General features: G+C 39.7%; 1 protein-coding gene across 4 annotated transcripts in view; it reads right to left on the bottom strand.

The window, feature by feature from the left end:
• Window positions 1–17,953, bottom strand: part of PHACTR2 (phosphatase and actin regulator 2) — a 270,043-nt gene that overhangs the window by 77,317 nt on the left and 174,773 nt on the right. For all 4 annotated transcript variants that reach the window (XM_057738536.1, XM_057738539.1, XM_057738537.1 and 1 more), the window contains exon 2: window positions 16,628–16,795. In XM_057738536.1, the coding sequence (XP_057594519.1) occupies window positions 16,628–16,795 (168 nt within the window). The remainder of the gene's footprint in view (window positions 1–16,627; window positions 16,796–17,953) is intronic.

Genomic DNA, 17,953 nt, shown 5'->3' with positions numbered 1-17,953 from the left:
AGAAAATAGAGCTGGGGGTTTGGAAGGAAAATGGGGAGTGACTCCTAATGGAATGGGGTTTCTTTTTAGGATGATGGAAGTGTTTAAAGTTGACTGTGGTGATGGTTGCATAGCTGTGACTATTATTTAAAACCACTGCATTAAATGGGTGAATTGCATGGTATATGAGTTATATCTTAACAAAGCTGTTTTAAAAAAAAAAAGTGCTGGGGGACAGAGGAGATTTAATATAGGAAGATCAAAGTGGTTCTCACTGAGAAGTTAGAATGTAAACATGGACGTCAATAAAGGAGATAAGGTAGTTGGTTAATCATATAGAAATTTGGAGGAAGAGCCTCCTTTTGTTTCCCATGTCAAAGCACCAGAGGTCCTATCAAAATTCACCCAAGATAAAAGAGATAACCTGAATAGTCCTATAACTGTTAAGGAAACAAAAGTTGCAGTTTAAAATCTTTTTTAAAAAGAAATCTTCAGGCCCAGATCGTTTCACTGGTGAATTCTATCAAATATTTAAGATAGAAATAACACCAATTCTAAACAATCTTTCCCAGGAACAGAAGGGGAGGAGAGAGTTCCCAACTCATTCTCTGGGGTCAGCATCACCCTGCTACCAAAAAAAGGCAAAGATAGTACACGAAAAGAAAACTACAGACCAATATCATGAATCCTTAACAAAATAGTATTAAATAAAATCCAGCAACATATATAAAAAGAATAATTTACCACAACTCAGGGGGGTTTATCCCAGGAATGCATAATTGGTTTAATACTCAAAAACCTATCACTGTAATCAAGCTTAATAATAGTCTAAAGAAGAAAAACTATATGATCATATGAATTGATACAGAAAAAAATCTGAGAAGTTCAACATCTTTTCATAACATCACAGTATCTCAGAAAATCAGGCATAAAGGGAACTTCACCCTGATAAAGTACACCTACCAAAAAACCTTCAGCTAACATCACGCTCAATGAGTGCTTCCCTGCAAGAATGGGAACAAGGCAAGGATCTCCCCCTGTCACCATTCCTATTTACTATCATGCTGGAAGCCCCAGCTAGTGCAAAAGGGCAAGAAATGAAATGAAAGGTAGAGAGATGAGAAAGGAAGAAAGGAACCCATTCCCTATTTACAGATGATATAATGACCTACATAAAAAATCACAAGGAATTTTACTAAAATTAATAAGTACGTTTAGCAAGGTAGATGATACAACTGTATTTCTATAAACCAGCAATGAACAACTGGAAAAAAGCTTTTAAATACATATGTCATTTACAATAGTTTGTAAAAAAAAAAAGAAAGAATAGGAAAAAGATACTGAGGAATAAACCTAATACTGTTTTCTAAAAACTTCTAAGCACAAACGAAAGAAACTGATGAGCTAACTATATGGAGAGACATATCCGTTCATAGATTAGAAGGTTCAACACAGTAAAGATATCAGTTCTACCAAAACTGCAGATTTAATGTAATTCCAATAAAATCTCAGTAGGAAAATTTGGGAATATAAACAAGCTGATTGTAAAATTTATCTGAAAAAGCAAAGAAATCAGATTAGTTAAAAACAGCCCTGAAAATAAAGAGTAAAGTTGGAGAAATCACAGGACCTAATTTTCAGGCCTGTAAAGCTACAGCCATCAAGACAGCATGATATTGGTGAAGGAACAGATACACAGGTTAAGAGCACAGAATAGTGAGTCCAGAAATAGACCCACACAAATCCAGATCTTAATTTTTGATAAAGACTATGTGGCCAATTAAATTTTTGACAAAGCTGTAAAGGCAGTTCAATGGAGAAAGAATAGCTTTCTCAACAAATGCTCTTGAAAGGTTTTTTTGCACATGAATGTTCACAGCAGCTTTATTTTTAATAAAAGTTTTTATACACGATACCAAGAGCATGATCCTAAAAGAAAGCAGTGATAAACTGTACTTCATCAGCAGGAGGACTTTTTCTCTGTAAACAACACTGTTACAGAATGCAAAGACAAGCTACAGTCTGGCAGAAAATATCTTTAATAACATATCTGACAAAGGCATCATACATATTTAGACCATATAAAGTACTCTCAAAATTCAACATTAAGGAAACAAACAACTCATTAAAAACTGGCCAGAACACTTGAACACAACTTTACCAAAGAAGAGTACATGGAAGAAAAATATGCTTATTGGTTTTTTTATGATGAAAAGGCAATGTAATGGGGAAAGGATGGTCTTTTCAAAAAATGATATTGAAAAAACTGGGTATTTATATGCAAGAAATGAACTTTGACCTAAACCTTAGACCTTACATAAAAAAAAAAAAAAACATAAAACTGATCATAGGGGAATTCTCTGGCTGTCTACTGGGTAGGACTACCTGCTTTCACTGATGAGGGCTTCGTTTTGATCCCTGGTCAGGGAACTAAGATTCCACAAGTCATGTGGCACTGCCAAAACAAAACAAAAACAAACAAAAAACTAATCATAGATCTAAATGTAACACATTAAACTATAAAACTTTTAGAAGAAATTATAGGAGAAAATTTTTATGGCCTGGTGTTAGGCAAAGACACCAGCTACAGACTGGGAGAAAATATTTGCAAATCACATATCTGACAAAGAACTTATATCCAGAATATATAAAGAACTCTGAAAATTCAACAACAAGAAAACAAACAAGCCAATTACAACACGGGCAAAATACTTAAACAGAAACTTTACCAAAGAGGATATATGAATGGCAGATAAGCACATGAAAAGAAATTGAACATAATTAGCCATTAGGGAAATGCAAATTAAAACCATGACAAAATTCTACTACATACTTTCTAGAATGGCTAAAACAAAAAATAATGACAGCACATCCATGTTCACAGTAGTACCACTCACAATAGCCAAAAAGTGGAAGCAACCCAAATGTCCACTGACTGATGAATGGATAAACAAAATGTGGTACATATATACAATGAAATACAACACAGTCTTTTAAAAAAGGGAAATGCTATCACATGCTTCAACATCAACAAACTTTGAGGATATTATGCTAAATGAAATAAAACAGACATAAAAAGACAACTACTTTATGGTTCCACTTATATGATGTATCTAATGCCAGAATGGTGATCACCAGGCACTGGGGAGAAGGGGTAAAGGGGAATTGTTTAATAGGTATAGAATTTCAGTTCTATAAAATGAAAAAGTTCTGGAGGTTTGCTTTACAACAATGTAAATATATTTTACTACTGAACTGTACAGTAAAAAAATGGTTAAGATACTAAATTTTATGATATGTTTTCACCATGATAAAAAAATTAATAATGATAATACTAAGTGCTGACAAGGATGTGGAGCAACTGGAACTTTCTGACACTGCTGGCAGGAATGCACAACCCTGGAAAATAGTTTGGTAGTTGCTTATAAAGCTAAAAACACATTTAACATATGACCCAAAAATCTACTCCTACATATTTTCCCTAGAGAAATGACAACTTTTGTTCACAAGAAAAACTTTACATGAATGTTAATAGCAGCTCTACTCATAATCATCCCAAACTGGAAACAATCCAGACATCCTTCAACAGGTGGACAAATAAACTATAGTACAGTCATACAAAGGAATGCTACCTAACAGTCACAAGGAATAACTGATATATACAACTGCCTGGATGAACCTCAGAGGTGCTATGCTAAGTGAAAGAATCCAGTCTCAAAGATTTCATGCTGAATGATTACAAGTTTAATGACACACTTGAAACAACAAAATGATAGTGAAGAAAAACAGAGCAGTGGTTGCCAGAGGTTAGGAGTTCAGGGGTGGGTGGAGAAGAGGCAGAGCATGACCATAAAAGGACAGCACAAGGGAGATTTTGGGAGTGATGGAACTGTGATACATCCTGATTATGGTGGTAGTTACCCAAAACTATACAGGTATTAAAATTCATAGAACTGTACACACATACATATATACACATGCACATACAACAGACACAGAAAAAACACAGGAGTGGCGAATGACCAAGAAAATGACCTCTTTTGAGAAAGTCTGGATCACAAATGCAATGATGGAGTATGAGCTAGCTGGCAGTTCCTTTGCATATCTGTCTCTCACCTAAGCCAACCACAGCCACTTTTAAGAAAATCTCAGGAGTCCATCATCACAGTTGTCCAGAAGAATAAGAATAACTGCTTGTGAACTATAGATTTACTGACCTAAGACCACAGTCCAAAAGAGGGGCAAAGGCAGGGAAAAGTTCTGGAAAAATCAAAATCCTATTTGTGTTTTCTGAAAGGGCTATGGTTTGACATCACAGGCACAAACCAGTGTTCAGTGAAAAGCTTCATTCCTAGGGGCCCGGTTTACTGGGAAAAGTTTACAGGGATTGTTTCCAAGAGGAGATGCCAAAATACTGAGTACAGGTATCCTCGAGACCCGGGGTCTGGACAGTGCATAAACCATTCCAGTGATCTCTCAGCTGTGACCGTCGCTTTTCTTCCTTGGAGAGGAGCCACCAACAGGCGGGCTATAAACACAAGCAATTTTCACATAAGGGAACGTAAAGGAGTTGGGGAACATCTCCCTTTGCTCTGGAAAAGGTGAATGCTATCTGGAAGGAAAGGAAAAATAAGACAGTTAAGGCAGTTACACAGAGAAATGTTCTGCTGAAGAAAAGAATCAACACAGCAGCTGAGAGGTTGAGAGGAAGAAAAAGTTAACACAAAGGAGAGGGGGAAGCTGGTAAGCTCTGTGGATCTGGAGCCGGACAGCAGGTCAGACAGACAGAGAACAGTGGTACCAGACACACCAAAGCAAAGAGCAAAGGACAAAGTTCAAGAGCCTGGGAACTCTCCCTTTTTGTTAACTCTTGGGTCCCCATAGCATAGAACAGATCTGGGCTTACAGTAGATCGGTGAATATGAGCTGTACGAATGAACTAGAAAGGAGACTGATAAGAGCCAGCAGGAAGAGTCCAACAGTGGTCATCGAGGAGCTCTAACTGATGTGCGTGGTCTGCGTGGCCCATCAGAAGGAAGGCTAGCTTTTCATGTGTTTTTTAGGGACTTCCCTGGTGGTCCAGCAGCTAGACTCCGCACTCCCAATGCAAGGGCTCCGGGTTTGATCCCTGGTCAGGGAACCAGATCCCACACGCCGCAACGAAGAGTTCGCATGCAGCAACTAAAGATCCTGCATACGGCAATGAAAATCCTGCCTGCTGCAACTAAGACTGGATGCGGCCAAACAAAGAAATAAATATTTTTAAAAAACAATTTCTTTGAAAAAATGTGTTTTTTTAGGATATGAGGAAGAGCATGCCAAGATGTCGCACACCCTCCTCTATTGATTTTTTTAAAATAGGAATAACTGTCTTCCCTAGAAGCAATCAGAAGCCCCATCCATCAGAAGTCCTGAGGAGGAAACAGGAAGGTACAGAAGGCCGGGTGTGTTTTTCTTCTCTTCTGGCTGAAGATCATGGTATCCAAAGAGTGGGCAACGACTGTGAACAGTCATTTGAATTGAAGGTGTCAGAGGCGAGGTCTGATTTTTCTGGACCATAACATCCGTACGATAATGCCCGGCCCAGCAGGACGTCGGGTCTGTTCCATGAATATGGAAGCGATATGCTGGACGGAGACGGATTGAACTGGCCTACTGAAGCTGAGTGAGGGAGGAAGGAAAAAAAATCCAGATAATAGCATAAAACCAAGTATCATGGAGGGTAGCAGCAAGGACAGCAAAAACAGCAGTGGAGAAATCTAGTGCCTTCAGAGCAAACAGAGCCCAAGAAACGTTGACACAATATGAACGGGTGCAGAAACAGAAGAAGAGTAACAAAAAAAGGCGCTGTGAGGTGTCAGCACAAGAAAGGAACTTTTGAGACACAGTGGACAGGATTCTGATGACTCAAAGCAGACAGACCTGATATAAAAGGGAGGTCTAACGCCAGGTAGGAGCACGCCTCGCTGGACAGTATCAGACTGTTATAAGGGGTGAAACAGATCACCCAACGAGGAGGACATGGTCATCTTCTACCTACAGAACGTTAAATGGGCAAAAATGTAATACAGACGATCAATGGGGGATTTTCTACTCCCTAGACATTTATAAGACACTTAATTCCTACTGAAAAATTCTCATCATTTTAATAACAAGATGAATTCCTATTCTGGACACTGATTCTAAATATTAAAAATGTGGTTGGTAAAGCGCAAGAATAAGAATTTGGGGGAAAGTCACCATGTTATCTTGGCATGAAAATAGCCAAGACTGAGAATATGAAGTATAGCCAGACCCACAAGCGACCTTGTGGGCTCCATGAACGGCAGGTACCTGTCAGGCTTGCTCCTCACTGTGACCCCAGCACCAGCTGCATTAGGTCTGGTACTCAATAAAAACTAACTGAATAATCTAGATAATTTAGTATGGTGAGAAACTCTAAACTGAAAATAGATCGAGCGTGAACCCAGTGAAAGGGCAAGAATAAAGATGCAGATATAGAGAACGGACTTGAGGACACGCGGAGGGGCGAAAGGGAAGCTGGGACGAAGTGAGAGAGTAGCATTGACATATATACATCACCAAATGTAAAAGAGATAAGTAGTGGGAAGTTGCTGCATAATATAGGAAGATCAAATCAATGATGGGTGATGACTTATAGGGCTGGGATAGGGAGGGCGGGAGGGAGTTACGAGAGGGAGGGGATATGTGGTATATGTATAAATACCTGATTCACTTTGTTGTACAGCAAAAACTAGCACAACAGTGTAAAGCAATTGTATTCCAATAAAGAGTTTAAAAAAAAAAAAAGAAAATAGATCAAGGGGATGAAAGAAGTTTAAAAAAAGATGGGATCACCATCATGTACCAATGTGATTAGGAGACAGAGACAGAGAGAGGGGGGGAGAGAGAGAGGGGGAGGTAGATAGATAGATAGATGATAGATAGATAGATACACAGATAGATAGAGAAAGATAGGTAAATGATAGACAGACAGATAGGTAGGTAGGTAGATAGATAGATAGATTAGTACCAGGGGATAGTTAGAAAACCTGGAGAGGATTTGTTACAGGTCAACATAAAAGAAAACTTCCTCAATAATGAGAGCTAGGAATTAGGAGCCCAGGAAGAAGCTGAATGACTATATCTTATCAGGGTTGCTGGAGACAAGAGGGATTCTTGCCCTGCAGACAGACCTAGATAACAGGTAAGGCCCTTTCCAACACTGAACTTCTCAATTTCCATTGAAAACTCAGAAGGTGTTTTGCTACAGTAACAATAAATAGTGTTTGGCTGTATTTGGAGGAATGAGTCTTAAAAGTACCAGGTTTCAGGTGTGTTACAGATTAAACTGAATTTTTTGTTATTTAATTTAGGAACTTACTTGTCATTCCTCATAATCTAACCAAGCAGTATGGCGACACCACTAATATGTAAGTTAAGGACTGTTTGAACACTGATAATGCATTGTTTCAACTTACAAAGGCATTCTTTGTAGAACTTGATACTTGAATCCACCAAAAAACATCAACCTATGAGGGATTCCAAACTTGGCCTCCATGGAGCTGGCTTTCTGACTGCCTGTCAGAATGGGCTCTTAGATCTGAATTTAGGAAAGGAAGCCATAATGAAACATTTGTACTACAGAGTTAAATCCCTTTTCTGGATTCCTGCTCCTCTTCCAGCAGAACTGCAGAGTAAAATTACACGATTTTTTTCAGAGCCATGGTGCCAACAAGATTTCAAGATTAGCAACCATGAGGTTCATGAATGTGAAACGTTAATTGTTAAATTACTGGACAGAGTAAAGTTTATACTGGATTACATTCACAGTGTATTAACACCATTATTAGGTAGAAGAAAATGCATGCATCTCTAACTCAGGTGATCACTTAACAGGATTTCCCCAAGTGCTTTTCTTTCCTTCCTTCTTGTTTTTGCTCAGATGTTGCCTTCCCAGTAAAGTTCCCCTGACCACCCCATTTTTTGTTTGTTTGTTTGTTTGTTTGTTTTGGTCACGTAGTGCAGCTTGGGGATCTTAGTTCCCTGACCAGGGATCGAACCCTTGCTCCCTTCAGTAGAAGTGCAGAGTCCTAACCACTGGATTGCCAGGGAGGTCTCCGACCACCCCATTTTAAACTGGAAATTCCTTCCCCCATTCCCTACTCCTTGCTTTATTTTTTCTCCTCTCACGTTCTAATATACCGTCTAACTTACTGGGTTTACTCTCTGCCTCCTACTCCTACTAGAATGGAAGTCCCATAAGAGAATGCAGTGTATCTCTTTTGCTCCCGCTGTTGCTACCAGAGTCTACAACAGTGCCTGACATACAGTAGATGTAGATGTGCAGTAAACACCTGCTGAGAGGACAAAAGAGTACTGTCTAACATATAAGCAAGGAACCCTATGTGGACCAGGATGTGCTGTGTGGTCTTTGTGGGCTGTGTAACTTCCCTCTGCTGCTGTAAATTGGGAAAAGGAAGAGATTCTCTTCCCTTCCTCCAATATGATGTGAGAGTGAATGATACATGAAGGCACTTCCATCCCTCTTAGTGGAACAAGAGAGAGAAAATCAAAAGGCTGTCATTTACTAATGCAACCAGACCAGTCCTGAACAAACATCACCCTGGGAAAATCCTCTTTGTCCTACCTTCTAGATGTAGAAAAGAATCACTAGCGGCAACATCATGCCTCTATGATTACAAAGAAGAGTATCTTAAATGAACCAAACAGAATTTTGATCCTTGCCGACCATTTTTCTGTGTACACTGCTGAAATCAGGCTACTCAAGTAGAACCAAAATAATTCTTTAGACCGAATCCTTCTTACAGCAAAAACTCAAGTATATGAAGCAGTGATCAACCCTTACTGGTCTGGGTATGAAGTTATCTTCTAGAGAGGCCGCCTAATATAATGGTAAAAACTTTTGGCTGTGGCACCATATTGCTTGGGTTCAAATACTGCTTTTGCCTCCTACCAGGTGTGTTTCCTTGGGCAAGTCATTTGAATTTTCTCGCCTTAATGTCCTCATCACTAAAACTGGGATAAACTAGCACTTAAACTTCATAATCTTTGAGGATTAAGTGAGTTAATATGAATAAAGTTCTTGGAGCAGAACTGGCACAGAATAGCATTCAATAAAAACATAGCCATTATCTTATTAGAGAGTAAGAGAGCCTTCTGTAAATTAAAGTTTTCACCAGATGACTTTCTGCAATTTACTCTGGTTCCTAGAAGGCTGATAACTTGCAATAATGTTATGTAAAAATCTAGACAGGTATTCCTTCCCCATTACTAGCAACACAAATAAAAATCACAATTATAATGAAAATAAATTGCCTCGATTTTTTTTTTTTTTTAGGAGTATAACTTCTTTCTAAATAGGGGCAAAAAGATAAGAAACAGAAATTTCCCCTGACTATTTTATGAGCTTCTTAATAGTTGTACATGGCTGTAATTGTGCGTACACGTTTTTGGTTTGTATTTTAATCTATTGTCTATCTTTTCCATGATAGTTTTTCAATCTTCAATTTCTTCTATAAAGTCCTAAAGCACACAGTGCAGTTTTTTTAGTTACAGTGGATATTCAATAAATAACATATTTTAAGGCGTATTTTAAGAGTACAGACCAGGCTCAAATTATTACCTAAAGCACCTAAAGTGGGGCGAAGATGAGTGAGATAGTCTCTGCCCTTAAAAAATGTACATAGTAAATTGGTAGCAGACCCATAAATTGGGAAGTCAAAACACAGGTCATTGCAGGAGGACAAGCACAGGAGGAAAGGTTCCTCCCAGATGATGCAGAATCAAGGTCAAGAATATCTTCGGGAAAGAAGAGCCACGTTAGGCCCCTCGCGTGACTGGCAGTATCTCCCCAGGAGCTGTGGGGGAAGGTGCTCCACGGCAGAGGGAAGAGCAAGAAGAAGGCCTGGGTACACGGAGGCTCCGGGCCTGCTCAGCGAGGGACCCTGGGCGACAGAAGTCCAAGGCAAGTGACTGACAGAGAAAGGTAAGACACAAAAGGTCAGCGTGGGTTACACCGCGGAGAGCTGAGGAGTCTGCAATTCATTTAGGAAACAACGTGGAGTCGGTCACGCTTTTTAAGCAAGAAGCAAAGGACCGACGTTCCACCTGATTTCTCCCGTAGTGGTATCCAGAATGATCTAGAGAGAGGAGGGATGGGAGGGATTTCGCCACCTCTTTTCCCAGAACCATAATAATCCCTGCCCTCTCTGCCGACCCAGCTCTTGGGCTGTACCCTTGTAGCAACAGGAGCTCTAGCACCTGAGGTCTGGGGTCTGAGGAGCCCACTCGCACAGACCTGTCCCCTGTGTTCCACTTCGAACACTGCATTTCTGTCCTGAATCCTTTGGTAACCTCCTGTCCTAGTTATCAGCTCTAATCCCTGGTTCCTTACAAAATAAAAAAAAAAAGTTTGAGTCTTTCTGATTCCGGAACCATCTGCCCACAAATACTACCACCTAAGTAAAGAACACACTGACTCCTAAGGCCTGCCTGGCTTTTGCAGTCTCACTCACCCGGGTGCTCTCTTATGCTACCCTACCGGGTGGAACACGCACCGTTTTGTTGTGAAGGACCCACTGCTCTATTTGCTGGCCTGAGACTTGAATGCTATCTTGGCTACTCTGGGGTTCGTGACAGCCCGTGCCATCCTGAATCTTCTCTGTCAGCGTCACCAGCTGGGTCAGGTTCCCCTCCTAGGCAGGCTTAATGCCAGAATCCAGCCTCTCCCTGCCTTCTCTAGCATTCCATAGCTTTCTAGAGCTAGGACAGCTAATACCTAAGTAGAGCAAAGAGGCCACCTGCAATAATTGAGACATAGAGTGATAAGGACCAGACAATGGAGACCAAGACGGCAGGCTGATGGTAGAGACCTGCACTAGGAGAAATAAATCAAAGGATTAGAAACTTCACAGTCAAAGCCTGGATGCCAAAGAAAGCCACATCTGCAGTCGCAGGTATCCCTGGGGATCTGCTTTGGTTTGGGAAGTATTTGTACATAGGACTTTCCTGCTCCCACTCTCCTCCCTCTCTGTGCTTATTCAGAGCAGGGGTCAGTACCTTCCCTCTCGAAAATGAAAGTTTACATTAACGCGTGAAAAGATGAGTAGGGCTAACATAATGAAACCTTCCGGTGACTGCTACTGCTGCCAAGTGGACGTTAAATTTTCTCTTGCTTCACTAAAAATAATTTGTTTCTATTCCTGAAATTACCTTTTAATACTATCCCCGAAACACAGAAGTATTTGTGAAGGTACAAGTTAGGAAAAAAAGTAAAGATATTTAGCTGAAGATCTTTTAAATGTTAAGCCAGTGTTGTTAACTGTGGATATGTGTTGAAGAGAACAATAAAGAATCAAGTTGTAAGATCTCTGGTGCCTTTGCCTTAAGAGTCATTCTTGGAAAAGATCATTGTTGCTCTCTCTTCTTCTGTTCAAACCCTGCAACACCTTTAGGGAGGAGTAGAATTAGATGGTTGCTACTCCAGTCACCTGCCCAGTCACTCATGGGTTAGAGGAAGAACTGAGTGTGGTCACAGGTCAACAGACAACTCTCTTCTGTACTGGAGGACATACAGCACATGTTCACAGCAATTCTTCTGCTCTCAGACATCATAACCTCTCAATGTGAAAATTTCTCAGTCTAACTCTGCAATCTTACAGTCCAACTTAACTGAACACCTCACCTCACTGTGTGAGAGCAAAATCTGATGCACGTTTCTTAAAAGAAAATTCTCACAACAAAATTCTGATTTTTTTTTTTAATTAAAATATTGACACCCAGAAGGAAGTTAATCAGTGCCTGGCACATACCACGTTTTCAATGTAGATCTATGTAGACCATATGAATAGATTTTGAGTTAACACACAGTGGTCAGGCATTACTGCCTATGAGGTGCTCAGGTAGACATGCCTGGATTTGAGAGATGTGGGCACTGAGAATAAAGTAGGATGAGGAAGGGCACGTTCACAGAAAGAGAAGGGCTGAGACAGGTAGTGAACCTCCCCCACAGGTTCAGGGGAAATGGAAAGGGGAAAAGAGGCAACAAAAGAGAAAGAAAAGTCAAAGACAACCAAGATAATGACACGTTTTATAAAGTAAAGTAAGAGCTATTTTGTAAAACAAGGAAGGACACCTCAGTAAAGGCACGTGTGGTAGAGTCTGAGATGGATGACAATGAGAGAGGAACACCAAATGTCAGGACTGGGAGGCTTGGAGTCTGCTTGATGGAGTGCTGGATGCAGAGGCAGACTGCAGCAGGAAAGGGATGGGAGTGAGGAGGGAGAGTGGAAGCAGCAGATACAGGCTGGATTTTCAAGACATTTGGTCTTGGTGGTAACTGCCCGTGTAGAAGCTAGAGGAACAACTGTGTTTAGATAGGGTGTTTGTTTGTATTGTCAGCTCTGGGGAGATGAAAGCATATGTAAAGATCCAGAGGGAGGTACCTCAGCCACCACTATCTACCCAGCCCCGCTGCCCAAAAGGGGAAGAAATGATTACGTAGGGAAAAAAGTGTAAGTGAGATTTTGAGTTCTAAAGATAGGGAAGAGATGGAGCTTAGATGGGACCAAAGAAGGGCGCTTTCATTTACGAGATGAACACTGAAGAAAAGAATCACCAAGGGAAAGTAAACAGAAAAGACTATTTTGCCATAAAACCCAACAGCCTGTGGACCATCCTAAACAGAGTTGAAGATGCAGGTAACTTTCTGCTTAAAAACAAGGCCAGAGAATGTGAAGCTGGGGCATAGGCTCAGCCAGCCTTATAGGACAAGACAGCCTTCCAAAATCGAGCTGACTCAAGGACCACCAAGCCGGTAGAACACAGGACCTTTCCTAACTTCCACCACCAAAAACACGAGAGCAATGGCATTTATTACAACGTCATTAATAAATCAGTGTTGCATCCTACCTACCACCAATTAAAAATTCCTACAACAGACACCCAGACTAGGAAAAGTGGTATTAATCTCTGTGTGATAGAACACAGTAAGGTTCATGTTCATGTGACTCAAGCCAAGAGTTTAGGAGAAAGAAAAACAAAGAAGAGTTACTCTTCTTGGAAGAAACTCATCTTCTTTCATATCGTAAAATACTGTAGATCTTGTCTAAGGTGTTCTTTGACGGCAGATGGCCTTGGTCGTATCCAAACCCCTAGATGTCACTGTTTGAGACAATGTATTAAAGAAGAAAACCCTCTTCTCTTGGTTATTTCCAAATGCATCAGTTTTCCTCTAGATGTGACATCTTTCCTCAATGTGAAAAAAACATGTTACACTATTTTGTTCCTCCCTCTATTTTAGGCTTTACTAATACATTCCATAAAACTCAACAGAAATTGAATTAAAATAAATATATACATATATGTACACATATAGTGTGACATTAAAATGCTTGGGACATTTGATAACATCTTATGAAATTCAACTAGAACATTAGTAATAATATGGGTTTAAAAAGAAATGATGCAAGTAAATGTAGCAGAAAAATTCACAATGAATTGTTAACACATCCACTTGGCTTGTTTTTATTACTGTTATGTTACAATTGTGATGCAAAGACAAAAACCAAAAAACAACCTAATGAGGCATCTAATAACTTTCTCAGGTTTTTAATGTAGTTCGGTAGTCCTTAGCAGTTAGAAATACAGTATCCACAAATAACTTGGGAGCTCAACTTATATAAAATCTTGTGTGAATTTGCAAAGGAAACAGAGAATACAAAGATTGCTAGGCTATCCTCAATAAATATGGGATAAGTATAAAATAACACTTAACACTGTTTAAAATGACTTTTCTTAAATATTCTGGGTTGATGGAAATGTGACAGCCTCCCTGCTATTAAAATAATTAAAAAGAGGTGACAAGAAAAGATGCAGGGAAGTTCTTTGTAACTGTTTCCACTTGAGGGAGAGAGAAGTTAGCAGCCCAGACTCAGGAAAAGGGCAAGAGGGACAAATGAAGAGACTTCCATCATCCTTTTTCAACGTCTTCTTAGTGCTACTGTCCAGAGCCCTACTCCCATCTTGGGTATCCACGGTAACTCAAAGAGCTAGCCTCCCTCAATGCTTAGCAGGAAGTACTTAAGAAGACGAGCATACTTCCATCTAAAACTGAAGAACAAGGCAGAACAAGATGTCCAGCCAGGCGTTGGAATGAGTCAAGGACCCACAACAGAATCTGGAACTGAAAGCACATTAGAATTCAACTCATTCAACTCTGATCTGACTCGCTCAAGGTCACACGGCACCTTGGTGGCAAGGACACTAGAACCCAGTTGTCCTCCCTCAGCACAGCACACTATCCATCCCATCCCAATGCTACTAACCCAAGAAAGTCAATTAGGAGCTAAAGAGGATTCAATAAGCACATTATCATTATTTGCCCCTAAGCTAAGTCTTTTTTCTTTGCCTATCTTTTTATTGTAGAAACTTTCCAATACCTACAAGTAGAGATACGAGAATAATAAACCCCATATATCTAGTGCCCAGCTTAAACAATTACCAACTTGTGACCGATCATCTTTCATCTATATTCCCCTCTCCTCCAGGATTATTCTGAAACAAGTCCCAGAAATACGATCATGATTTCTTTTAAAATATTAAATGCTCAAAGAAACAATACAGCTGCAGATGCAGCAGAGACAATTTTCTCTAGAAAGCCCTGGTGTCTCTATCTTATACCCTTGTGCTATTGGCGGTATTTTCCATTTTATTTCACAGCTCTAGAACTAAAGGCCACCTCTTTTTTTTTTTATATAATTTTATTTATTTATTTATTATTTTTGGGGGGTACACCAAGTTCAATCAACTGTTTTCATATACATATCCCCACATTCCCTCCCTTCCTTGACTCCCCCCCACTGAGTCCCCCCACCCTCCCCGCCCCAGTCCTCTAAGGCATCTTCCATCCTCGAGTTGGACTCCCTTTGTTATACAACAACTTCCCACTGACTAGCTGTTTTACAGTTGGTAGTATATATATGTCTGTGCTACTCTCTCGCTTTGTCTCAGCTTCCCCTTCACCCCCTGCCCCCTCCCAAACCTCGAGTTCTCTAGTCCATTCTCTGTATCTGCTTCCTTGTTCTTGTCACTGAGTTCATCAGTACCATTTTTAGATTCCGTATATGTGAGTTAGCATACAATATTTGTCTTTCTCTTTCTGACTTACTTCACTCTGTATGACAGACTGTAGTTCTATCCACCTCATTACATATAGCTCCATCTCATCCCTTTTTATAGCTGAGTAATATTCCATTGTATATATATAAGGCCACCTCTTTTTAAAAATTTTTTATTAATTTTTATTGGAGTGTGGTTGCTTTCCAATGTTGTGTTAGCCTCCACTGCACAACAGAATGAATCAGACATACACATACAGACATCCCTCCCTTTTGGACTTCCCTCCCATTTAGGTCACCACAGTGCATTAGGGAGAGTTCCCTGTGCTATACAGTATGGTCCCATCAGTTGTCTGTTTTATGCATAGTATCAATAATGTATATGTATCAACCCCAGTCTCCCAACTCCTCCCTCCCCACCCCCTTCCCCCTCTGGTATCCATACATTTGCTCTCTATGTCTATGTCTCTATTTCTGCTTTGCAAATAAAATCATCTATACCATTTTTTAAGATTCCACATATATGCATTCTTATGTGATATTTGCTTTTCTCTTTCTGACTTGCTTCACTCTGTTATGACACTCTCTAGGTCCATCCAATGTCTCTACAAATGACCCAATTTCATTCTAAAAGCCAGCTCTTAGCACAGACCAGTAAGATATGCTCTGTGATCCTGTACATACACGGACAATATTAACTCTGGTGCAATGAGGAATTCTGATGAAGGGATTATTTTAGACAGCAAATGTGGAGAACGCTAAAGCTATACCAAGAGATACTGCACATTTATTTAAATCAGGCTTAATTCTGGCCTGAGATTTAAAATCAACTTACTCCACGAGTCCATATGAAAGGTACTAAATAATGTAATTCTTAAGGTTTAACGAATCCACAAAATAAAATAACAATAAAAAGTTTTCCCACCATTAGGGTTATGACTCCTCTTGGACACAGACTATTTATTTGTCCTAAGGACACGATGGAAATTTAAAATCAATAAATACAGCAACACCTTTCATTCATACAGCCATTTAAATTTTGACCACAGAACAAATACATTTACAAGACATTTTAAAAATTCTTCATTAACAAACAGGATCATGCTACTGGAACTAAGTAGACAGATAGATAATAAAGTGTGTGTGTGTGTGTGTGTGTGTGTGTGTGTGTGTGTGTGTGTATAAATGGATACTTGCAGCTACAGTACTGACAAATAACATTTCCACTTCTAATTTTCCATTTCGCCTCCCTCTCCCTATACATAAATTTTTATATGAATTTACAAGTATACATTTAAAAACAAGACTATTCCATATATGAGAAAGCCAAAGTCAGTAGAAAAAGAAGGCAAATTAGAACCCTAAGTTGTTTCACCCTCAAATGACATAACTGCATTTCAAATACAGATTAACTTTCTCCCTGGGGGGAAAAAACCCTGCAAAATATAACTTTTTACCTTTTGGAAAATTTAATAATTTATCTTCAAACAAAGTTATGATATTCATACCTGCTGATGTTTCTCTAAATTTATCACTGGTCTTCTTTTTCCTCCATTTCCAAGGCTTAAAGATTTTACCAATGGTGGAGAGTTTCCCTTTTCTCTTGAAGGGAGGTGTCTGGGAGCCTCCTGTTGGGCCATCTGAGTTCGCTATAGAAGCTTTGTCCAGTCCGTCAACTGTATAAAGAAAAGTCAAGTCAGAGAAAAGCTGTAATAAAAGTCTGAAACAACATCATCTATTTCTTCCTGCACTGTGCAAATAAGCATGCCCACTTTAATGGAATCTCACGTAAGTTTATTTTGCCCTATTTCCCTGCTGGTAGAGCTCCTCTAATATCAATCAATAAATCAACCATTCAGAAATGAGAGTCCCCTTAGATACTCATTTTGAGGAAACAGAAAAGAAGCAAGAGACTTACATAGAAGGTAAGGCCAGATAAATGAGGGTCTGTGAAACACAGCTGAATCCATCTGCAACAACTACATCAATATTTTGTGCAGAAATAGAGTATTCTAAGTGAAATACAATGCTCCTCCAGAGACTAGTCTGGCATTCTCACTAATCAGTATGACAGTTATGGTGTAGTTAAAACCAGGTTTTTTTCCTTCACAAAATAAAATTTAGTGCCAAGAAGCTAAATTCTAAATTTTACCATTCTAAAACTATCTTTTGCTTCTATTACAAAAAAGTTTTTAGCTTCAAATAAACTGATAGCTATCACAAATAACAAGAAATATGTGGAAAATGTGGGTGTCATAGGTAACAGACATATCTTTATGTGCCTCAATCATTTCATCCATCAGAAGAAAGGCCCCAAGCCTTAAGTTGCCTTGTACTATGTTCATAACAGAAAGAAGACAGTGCTAACTTGTGTTAACCCAATGATCAAATTTTTTTTAATTAATTTATTTATTTATTTAATTTATTTATTGGCTGTGTTGGGTCTTTGTTGCTGCACATGGGCTTTCTCTAGTTGCTGTGAGTGGGGGCTCCTCTTCATTGTGGTGCGCAGGCTCCTCATTGTAGTGGCTTCTCTTGTTGTGGAGCACGGGCCCTAGGCGCGTGGGCTTCAACAGCTGGGGCACATGGGCTCAGTAGTTGTGGCTCACGGGCTCTAGAGCACAGGCTCAATAGTTGTGGCACACGGGCTTAGTTGCTCCGTGGCATGTGGAATTTCCCCAGGGCAGGGCTCGAACCTGTGTCCCCTGCATTGGCAGGCAGATTCTTTACCACTGCGCCACCTAGGAAGTCCCCAGCGATCAAATTTTAATGACAAAAAACTGGAAGCAACTCAGAATGGATAAACTATGATATTTTTCATGCAATGAAATAGC

The sequence above is a fragment of the Hippopotamus amphibius genome, chromosome 6, assembly GCF_030028045.1.
Source record: "Hippopotamus amphibius kiboko isolate mHipAmp2 chromosome 6, mHipAmp2.hap2, whole genome shotgun sequence".
NCBI lineage: Eukaryota > Metazoa > Chordata > Mammalia > Artiodactyla > Hippopotamidae > Hippopotamus > Hippopotamus amphibius.
The sequence above is the reverse complement of the archived record's forward strand: the minus strand, read 5'-3'. Positions and strand labels throughout refer to the sequence as shown.